This window comes from Drosophila simulans, chromosome 3R (genome assembly GCF_016746395.2).
Source record: "Drosophila simulans strain w501 chromosome 3R, Prin_Dsim_3.1, whole genome shotgun sequence".
Classification (NCBI taxonomy): Eukaryota; Metazoa; Arthropoda; class Insecta; order Diptera; family Drosophilidae; genus Drosophila; species Drosophila simulans.
Window position 1 is genome coordinate 17,522,159 of NC_052523.2, and position 9,806 is coordinate 17,531,964.

Here is a 9,806-nt window from a genome sequence, read left to right on the forward strand (position 1 = left end):
ATGGATAATGGATGGCGTTGTATGGGGCGGGCAGAGTCCAACAACAACAAGTGGTTGGGCGGAGTGGTAAACGCTTTCGGAGTCCGCTGCCGTCGAGCAGCAAATGCTGCGCCCTTTAGCAGGCCACCAACTGCATTTTTCTAGTATCCGCGCGACTTTAATCACTAATTTATCAGCTCTATTTTGAGGGGAATTGCGCTTTGTAAACAATAATAAGGCGAACTGATGGCTATCGACTGCGCCTGTTGCCTATCGCGTTATCGATAGACGGGCGGAGACACATGGTGGCCAGTGCTGTAGCATTCAGACTTTGAGCGTTGCTTTTGCGCGCGAGTTTTGAATGCGAAATTTGTTAACTAATTTAATCAATCCTCATTGTTTATGTATGTATAAAACAAATGTATAAAAAAAAGTTCTGTTTCGTATGAAATATATTTCTTGATACCCATTTTTAAAATATTTCACATTTCTTATTAAACCTGTTACATATCGGAACATTTTATAGGCAAATGACAAAATGGCTTGTTGAATAATATAAAACTTAAAATTGTTATATCTCTTTCATATATTTATATTGATTTGTGTAATTTCTTAATAAAGCTGTATATATATGGAAAAAAGATGAATGCCTAACTTATTTGCTGCACATTTCAATTTACTTTGTTTATTTAGTAGTATAGGAACAGTATTCTTCGTTCCTAATTAAACAATATATTTCACCTAGAGTGGAATTTAATTGGCTGAAAATTATCCTGCTAAGCTGTAGATTCCGCTCTTGCTCATCCTGTTTTCCATTTTCCTTTGCGGCCTGCCGCCCACGCGTTGCTCGAATTTTCATTTGTGAATCCTGTGGCCTCTGAGGCCACAATTCGTGCCACAATCAACTCAGACTCCATCCCGACTACCAAAGCACTTGGCCTGCCAAAATGGTAGACTCAGGCAAAGACTCTCTGCCTGCACAATCAATTGGATTTCGGTTGTAGTTCATAAAGTGTATCTGTGCATGTCTCTGGCTGAGCACTTGTTCCACTTTCAATTTCAGCGTCCTTTTGCTCCAGCTCCTGCCTATTTTCATTTACGCATGCACTAAAAGAATAACCTAACGAAAAATGGATAATATCAATAAAGATTTATTTGTATATAAAGAGACATACTGTAAGGCATAAAACTAAATTCTTCTCAACTGTCTAGTGTAAGTTTATTCCATTTTTACTCCTCACTTTTTTTCAGTGTTGAGAAGCTCTTTCGGTGCGGTTGACAAGGCTCAGCGGATATACAAAATATTTCGTTATTGTTTGTGGCTGCTCCCCTGCCGTTGCTCTTGCTTTGGCTGTTGCTTTTGCCATTTACCTGTGGCACGGCTTATTTTGAAAAGCCAAAAGCGCTTAAGTAGTTCATTCGGTTCCAGGCCTAAACTGAGATGGCAGCTGGGGTGAGTCCTGGTTCAGATCCTTTCCACCTTTGCGGTCGCTGCGTAGCTCCCGTTGCCGTTTCCCGCTCAAATGCTTAGCGAAATTGCGGCCGCTTTGTGTGATTCGCCTGTTTTTGCTGCGGCTTAAGCATGGTGTTGTTTTTTGGGGGGTGTAGAGTGCCATGTATATCAAATATACTTGACTCTGTCAGGACCTGGCACTCACTTAATTTACTCGAGGTGTTTTGGGGTTGCTTCTCCGTCCCTGATATCCCGGGCTAAAGCCTTGTTTCTGACGTGCCGCTAAGTAAGCACTTAAAAGGCAAGGACCCTATTGTTGCTGCTAATCTAAGGTTGCCCCGCTTTCTTTGGGGTTCAATTGGCAATTAGCCCGGTCACAGAACGGACCAGGTTGCAAGACAGACCAGGTTGCAGGACAGACCAGGTTGCAGGTTGCAGGTCGAATGCAGGATAATTGTGAAAATAGCTGGCAGCAGCACATGCACACAAGGACCTTGTGAGCTGTCAATCCGGCAGCCACTTAGGAATCAATTTGTCCAGCGATCCGTGCGTTTAATATGCAGCGAGCTACAAGGAACGGATTTTCCGAATCCACAGCCAACTTGGGATTATGTTTGGGTTGGGTTGCCCATTGAGTTGCTTGACCACACCGTCCTACGACTCCACCCACTCCCTCACTGGTTCGCCAAACTCGCCGTCTCTCCGGCATTTATAGACTTGTCTTGGGCTCATTTATCCCGGTCGGCAAAGCAAGCCGAGAACCCAAAAACCCCCCGGCGCTGCTTAATGTGGAGGTCCTGTCCAGGTCCAGCCGCCTGCATGTGGCCATTTGTTTAGGCCCTCTACGTGTGTGCGGTTGCGTCCAAATGTGTTCAATTAAGCGGTAATAAATTGTTCATTTGCTCATTGGTGCGCACGGCCATTACGAGAACGGCAGGATCAGGGGGACAGGATCTACGGCCGAAGGAGACATTGTCGTCACTGTAATATTTCATGGGGACCAGCAGCGTACATTGATGCATATCCTGCCATTAGCAAGCCTTTTGCATAATACACAATTAATTTTGCACAAACTTGTTATTTTATTAATTGCTTTCATTCGCTTATTTCTTATTTACCCCCCCGTCCTCGATCACAATGTGGTTAACCGGAACGTGGTATTGGTGCTAGCCCGGGTCAAAACAATGGCCCTGAATCGTCAATATACGTGGCCGGACCTTCTGACCAAGGAGTCAGCCGGAACGATGATGGTGACCATCTCGATTTCCCATTTACCACTTGTGCAGACCAAAAAGTGTGGCCAAGACCGCACTGACTTCACTTCAAAATATAAATGTTGTGGCTTCTGCTAACGAACAGAGTGCCAAAACAGACATTTTCCATTCCGCCCAACAAAAAACCCCAATCCCAACCCATGAGCTCTTTTGTTTTCTTGTTCCAAAGTCACACATGTTCACCGAGGAGTAAATGTGTCAAATGTCGCACAGCCATGGAAAACCGAGAGACAATTGCCGCAATTCCAACCAGATTCTTGTCGGCCGGATGTTGTAGGCAAATGTAAAATTAACAATGGATTATGTCCGCCACTTACTTTTAACTGGTTTTTATATTAAATTAAATGGCAGTAGATTATGATGGTTGACTTTAAAGAATTGCGCTAAAATTGCATAGATATCAATATAATTAAACAGACAGTTTCAAAAAATTGTGAGTTTATTTTGGCCTGAAAGTCAGAAAAGCGAGTTTGGCTGAAATAGGCCCCATACCAAAAAGGGTGTTTCAACATAACTCGCGTAAAAATGGTCATATAGCGAAAAGAATAACTTTTTTGTAGAGCTTATTACCAATGCTAACGATCCCTATCACTAGTTTGAGAATTTTTGAAAATTAATTTTTGGGCCAATTTTTGCATTTTTTATAAGGGGTAACATCATCAAAATTGCCAAAAATTTCAAAAAATTAAAATTTTTAAATTTGAATGCAATTTTGTTAGGAATTCGATTACGAACTCAACGAGGTATTGCATTTCATATTTCGATCATTTTTTATGTTTTTATGCCCAAAAAACCATGATTTTCTGGTAACTTGGGCCATTTAAGGCGTACAACGGAATTAAGTTCTGTATTACAAAAATTACAATATATATTTTATAATCAGGTATTAAGCAATGTCAGCGAGGATTCCATATGCTACCATATGCAAATTTGTCTACTTGGGAGGAACAACAGCAGCGTAAACAGCACCAAAATCAATTCCCCTTGTCCCACCCAAGGTGCAATATTTCCGAAGTAGAGTCCAACGAAATTAGTTTGCTGCTCATAAAACTTTTCCACGAAGTTTCCGCTGCCCACATACCACACCCACACCCAATCCCACTCCCACTGCCACACCCACTGCGATCCTGAGAGTCCAGGTAAACTTTTTGGGGGTATGTGTGCATATAATAACTTTGGTCTGCCGCCGTTGGGTGGATTTGTTTGGGGGATAGGTTGGGTGTTGGCTCCTCCACCGGAAATCTTGTTACCCTGCATGGCTCTTCACCCGGCATCCGGGACTTGAGACATGAAAAGTTTGGTTCGGCTGGCTGGCCAGTGGGTCCCAGAGCTTTAATTGTATTTCAAGTTCCAGGTTGTACTTGTCCGTACCGCCCCACATCCGCCCACTTTTTTCCACCCGCGCCTTCAATTTCCATGCGTGATAAATGGCAAAAATGGAAAATTCGTTCGTTTGCTTTTGACCCGCTTGGTTCGCTTTTAGCACTGCGATTCGCTGTCCGCGATGGAAGCAACATTTCAGGGCTTTTGTCTTTCAATTTGGCCCAAAAAATCTCTTTTGGCCAGTTGTGGCGGAATTTAACGCCCCCACCCCACAGATTTCTTCCTCACTTGTAAGCGCTCTGTTTGCATTTCCATGGCATAGTTTTGTAGGGTAACGCACATAGCTGGATTAAGGATCTAATCGGCTGGACTCGTGCGTACAGTCAAAACTAGCTAAGTATGGAAAGCAATCATATGCACCAAAAGTGGCGAGGATTAGGTACTGACTTTATTTTGTAATGTTAAGAGTAAGCTCTTAATATTTAATAATTATTTTCAGACTACTGTAGTAGATTGGCTGTCTTGATGGATTTTACTAAGGATGTTCCACTGAGACGCGATGTATAATTGGGGTAACGTGTTCTGCTGGAGTATCTCATTCTGTTTATGTGGTCCCACCCCCTTCTTCTAAGCTGTATTGTTGAAAACTGAAAAGATTTAATTTATTTCAAGTGAGAGCGAAAGAAGACTTCACTTCGGTGGGATTAGACTTGGGTGTGATGCGCTGCTACCGATTCGCTTTCGAATTGCATTTATTCAAACGTTTCAATTGCTTTCCGTCGGATTCAATCTTCGAGTGATTTATTGTGTTGCCCAGAATGGCGAAGGAGGAAGGAGGAGGAGGAGCCGTGGGTGGTGAGGGAACTGGGGACTTGGATGGGAATCGTGATTGCGTTTGCCTAGGCATAACAATTATCCACTGTTTATGTAAGCGAAATCAATAATTAAGTTGTGAACGAAGCCCTGAATTAGAAGCATTATAAATTCGACTCAATGCATTAACTGTAAACAGTTCTATAATTATGTCATTACTTCGCATAACAAATGCTGCGTGTGCCTTGAGCAGAAGTCTATAAAGGAATTCCAGCCATAACTTATTCGATTATTTCCACATCGGAAAATGAAGTTCATGAAGTACGCAGTTTTCTTTTACACTTCGGTGGGCATTGAGCCATATACAATTGACTCGCGTCCCAAAAAAGTGAGCCTTTGGTCAAATCTTCTCTTCTGGGCCAATGTGATCAATTTAAGTGTCATTGTTTTCGGAGAGATCCTCTATCTGGGAGTGGCCTATTCCGATGGAAAGTTAATTGATGCCATCACTGTACTGTCCTACATAGGATTCGTAATCGTGGGCATGAGCAAGATGTTCTTCATTTGGTGGAAGAAGACCGATCTAAGCAATTTGGTCAAGGAATTGAAGCACATCTATCCAAATGGGAGAGCTGAGGAAGAGGTGTATCGGTTGGATATCTACCTGCGATCCTGTTCACGGATTAGCATTACCTACGCACTACTCTACTCCGTGCTCATCTGGACCTTCAATCTGTTCAGTATCATGCAATTCCTGGTCTATGAGAAGTGGCTTAAAATCCGAGTGGTCGGCCAAACGTTACCATATTTGATGTACTTTCCCTGGAACTGGCATGAGAACTGGACATATTATGTGCTGCTGTTCTGTCAAAACTTCGCAGGACATACTTCGGCATCGGGACAGATCTCTACGGATCTTCTGCTCTGTGCTGTGGCTACCCAGGTGGTTATGCATTTCGATTACTTGGCCAGGGTGGTGGAAAATCAAGTGTTAGATGGCGATTGGAACGAAAACTCACGATTTTTGGCAAAAACTGTACAATATCATCAGCGCATTCTTCGGCTAATGGACGTTCTCAACGATATATTCGGCATACCCCTACTACTTAACTTCATGGTCTCCACATTTGTCATCTGCTTTGTGGGATTCCAAATGACCGTGGGTGTACCGCCGGATATCATGATTAAGCTCTCCTTGTTCCTGTTCTCGTCCTTGTCGCAGGTGTACTTGATATGTCACTATGGCCAGCTGATTGCCGATGCGGTAAGAGGCTTTAGAGTATATGTTAATTAGATATAAATATTCAATTAATTGAATTAATAATAATTAATAATAACAATTAATTAATAATAATTAACATATTTTTAGAGCTCAAGCTTATCGCTTTCAGCGTATAAGCAGAATTGGCAAAATGCTGACATCCGCTATCGTCGAGCTCTGGTATTCTTTATAGCTCGACCTCAAAGGACAACCTATCTTAAAGCTACAATTTTCATGAATATAACAAGGGCCACCATGACAGACGTAATATACAATTTGATATATTATTAAGCATTAAGAGTAAATATTATATATATGTTTTCAGCTTCTTCAGGTATCCTACAAATTTTTCGCTCTGCTTCGTACCATGTACATAAAGTAAACATCTATTCTTATTTTAACTCACTTATTGGGATTTGTAAAAGTTAAAAATTATAATGAAAATTTATGTACGTAAGGATTTAAATTATATTTATAAGATCACGTGCTCATCGTAATTAGTATTATTTGGATAACCTTTGGTTTTTAACCATCTGGAATCGTTGCAGCTGTTAAATTTACAAAGCACGCGAAAAGGATTCGCAAGTACTTAAGCATTACCTTCAAGGGTGCTTAGTTATTATTTTCTTATTTAATATTTAACACACTTGCACACGGCTATAAAAGCCCTGAACCTTTCTAAGGACACTCAATCAAAAAAGGACAATTCTCTAGCTCAGTTCCGACCAACCTAAAGGATGGAGAAGTTAATGAAGTACGCTAGCTTCTTCTACACAGCAGTGGGCATACGGCCATATACCAATGGTGAAGAGTCTGAAATGAGCAAACTTATATTTCGCGTAGTTTTTTGGTCCAATGTGATTAACCTGGGCTTCGTTGGATTATTTGAGAGCGTTTACGTTTACAGTGCCTTCAAGGATAATAAGTTCCTGGAAGCAGTCACAGCGTTGTCCTACATTGGTTTCGTCACCGTAGGCATGAGCAAGATGTTCTTCATCCGGTGGAAGAAAACGGCTATAAATGAACTGATTAATGAACTGAAGGAGATCTATCCGAATGGTTTGATCCAAGAGGAAAGATACAACCTGCCGATCTACCTGGGCACCTGCTCCAGAATCAGCCTTACCTATTCCTTGCTCTACTCTGTTCTCATCTGGACATTCAACTTGTTTTGTGTAATGGAGTATTGGGTCTATGACAAGTGGCTCAACATTCGAGTGGTGGGCAAACAGTTGCCGTACCTCATGTACATTCCTTGGAAATGGCAGGATAACTGGTCGTACTATCCACTGTTATTCTCCCAGAATTTCGCAGGATACACATCTGCAGCTGGTCAAATTTCAACCGATGTCTTGCTCTGCGCGGTGGCCACTCAGTTGGTAATGCACTTCGACTTTCTCTCAAATAGTATGGAACGCCACGAACTGAGTGGAGATTGGAAGAAGGACTCCCGATTTCTGGTGGATATTGTTAGGTATCACGAACGTATCCTCCGCCTTTCAGATGCAGTGAACGATATATTTGGCATCCCACTACTACTCAACTTCATGGTATCCTCGTTCGTCATCTGCTTCGTGGGATTCCAGATGACTGTTGGAGTTCCGCCGGATATAGTTGTGAAGCTCTTCCTATTCCTTGTCTCTTCGATGAGTCAGGTCTATTTGATTTGTCACTATGGTCAACTTGTGGCAGATGCTGTAAGTTTAACTTTATGGAGCTTCCCGCAATTAATTATTTTTTTGTTTTTAGAGCTATGGATTTTCGGTTGCGACCTACAATCAGAAGTGGTATAAAGCCGATGTGCGCTATAAACGAGCCTTGGTTATTATGATAGCTAGATCGCAGAAGGTAACTTTTCTAAAGGCCACTATATTCTTGGATATTACCAGATCCACTATGACAGATGTGCGCAACTGTGTATAGTCAGAGTGAGTTGGAATTTAATGGTTGTATTTTTTCTAGCTGCTTCAAATATCGTACAAGTTCTTCGCCCTGCTGCGCACCATGTATACCCAATAGGGATGACCAGGAAAGATCCCTCAATTCCTAATCCCGCCTCTATGTGCCTCGCACAATGCTTTCAAAGGCTCAACGCGAACTTAATTATGCGGAGGCACGAGCTCCACGCATGTCCATCGCCTCCTCTTCGACACAGGCAAAAAACGTAGTAATCTTTTTAGCGCAGCGAGCTGCCACTGAAAAGGCAGTTCTACGGCTCCACTGGAAAGCGAGAAAATATGTTGCTACAAAAGAAAATTGCAGAGTACATTTTACACTTCACTGCACACAAGTGGCGCTTATGAGTTTTCACTGCTCGTTGTGCTCTATATTGAAGTCAGCTTGATTTCCCTTTAAATTGAAGAATCAGAGCTTGGCTCATTTTGAAATACTTTAAGGTAGCTGCACCTAAGTTAGCACAAAATATACGATAGCAAGAAAGCGTTTAAATATATTGCAATTTTATATTTATTATAACTGTGCGCTTAAGGGTGTTCAATGCTTCTACATTAAATTCAGTACTATTGGTTAAAGGATATGTCTTACAACGTCGAGTTTGGCGTTTGGAGAAAAGTGTTGCGAGAAAATGAGAAAAGGGGAAAGCTCCTTGCGAAGGCAGTGGACAACAAAACCGTTTGATGGCATCTAATGCAGTTTTCCCACGATGTGTGGCTGTGTGTACGCACTCAACAATATTAGCAATTTATGCATTGGAGCGTGTCCTGTGCTAAAATGAATGACGGGACAGGATGTGGGAGTTTCTCGCATAACATTTTCATTTTGACGGAATCCGACAGCACCTGCATAGTTATTGTTTGAGAAGGCCGTGTGCATGAAATTTTATGAAAACGGATTTTTTTGGTCAGCAATCCCAGTTTTGAAAACGGAGCGAAGACCCTGTCAATTTCCCTTGCCTAAAATGCGACACATTTTTTATGTGCAAGGTTTACTTTCTTATTTATTTTGTGCTTTTTTTCCTGCCCTATGTGTGTGTGCTTTGGCTCTTTTTGGGGATTTATTTTTCATTTGAAATTTTTACAAAGCTCCCAATGTGCTACAATTTAATTTCTGGTCACGTTCTGGCCGATTTCCAAATGGCAACAGTTACAGCAACAGCATTATATGAGGTTGAAAAAGTCTTTCAATATCTCACGCTGTCATATTGCATAATTTAAGTCGTCCCGAACATGGTCACGTTTATTATCATGTTTATATGTGTCCGCCTATCTGTCCATCCCAAGTCCGTGTCCGTGCCCAGGATGAAGATCATATCAGGTGAAGTCAATTACTGATACTGTCATGGTTATCCTGGCGCCACGCAAATTGTACAAGGGCCGCAAACATTTGCAAATTAGCATGCAACTGTGGCGAACCGAAGAACAATTAAACAAATTCATATTATAAATCAATAACAAATTAGCTAATAGCCTAACAACGTAACTAAGTTCAGTGTAGATGATAAGTGCCGTGTATTTGGTTATTCAACATAAATGTGATGCGTTTGTGGTCTATGTACACCGATAACTAAATATGCGAATGCATTGTGCAGCTCTTAATTGAAAAATAATTGAATAATAACAAAACGCTATTATAATGTCATTAAAAATGTGTTTGTTTTTACAACTTTTTTAGCATTTCCACTTAGATTTATTACTTTGCTGCTAGGCGTTATAGTTAAAGCCAGAATGGGATTATATTCAATTGG

The 9,806-nt window shown here is 41.4% G+C and overlaps 2 protein-coding genes across 2 annotated transcripts; both read left to right on the plus strand.

The window, feature by feature from the left end:
• Positions 1–5,119: 5,119 nt before the first annotated feature.
• Positions 5,120–6,574, plus strand: LOC6728929 (odorant receptor 85c). The gene is made up of 3 exons (XM_002104221.4): positions 5,120–6,106; positions 6,212–6,367; positions 6,429–6,574. Exons 1-3 carry the CDS (start codon positions 5,150–5,152, stop codon positions 6,483–6,485), a joined length of 1,170 nt encoding a protein of 389 aa, XP_002104257.2. The 5' UTR covers positions 5,120–5,149; the 3' UTR covers positions 6,486–6,574.
• Positions 6,575–6,770: 196 nt separating this feature from the next.
• Positions 6,771–8,552, plus strand: LOC6728930 (odorant receptor 85b). The gene is made up of 3 exons (XM_002104222.3): positions 6,771–7,800; positions 7,853–8,008; positions 8,066–8,552. The coding sequence occupies exons 1-3, from the start codon at positions 6,841–6,843 to the stop codon at positions 8,120–8,122; spliced, it is 1,173 nt and encodes a 390-aa protein (XP_002104258.1). The 5' UTR covers positions 6,771–6,840; the 3' UTR covers positions 8,123–8,552.
• The last annotated feature ends 1,254 nt before the right edge of the window (positions 8,553–9,806 follow it).

What these genes read in the sequence shown, in the direction of transcription:
- LOC6728929 (XM_002104221.4), top strand. Translation starts at nt 5,150, where the DNA reads ATGAAGTTCATGAAGTACGCAGTTTTCTTTTACACTTCGGTGGGCATT. An exon ending in GCCAGCTGATTGCCGATGCG is followed by an intron (nt 6,107 to 6,211) that starts GTAAGAGGCTTT and finishes ACATATTTTTAG; the next exon opens with AGCTCAAGCTTATCGCTTTC. An exon ending in CAAGGGCCACCATGACAGAC is followed by an intron (nt 6,368 to 6,428) that starts GTAATATACAAT and finishes ATATGTTTTCAG; the next exon opens with CTTCTTCAGGTATCCTACAA.
- LOC6728930 (XM_002104222.3), top strand. Translation starts at nt 6,841, where the DNA reads ATGGAGAAGTTAATGAAGTACGCTAGCTTCTTCTACACAGCAGTGGGC. An exon ending in GTCAACTTGTGGCAGATGCT is followed by an intron (nt 7,801 to 7,852) that starts GTAAGTTTAACT and finishes TTTTGTTTTTAG; the next exon opens with AGCTATGGATTTTCGGTTGC. An exon ending in CCAGATCCACTATGACAGAT is followed by an intron (nt 8,009 to 8,065) that starts GTGCGCAACTGT and finishes TATTTTTTCTAG; the next exon opens with CTGCTTCAAATATCGTACAA.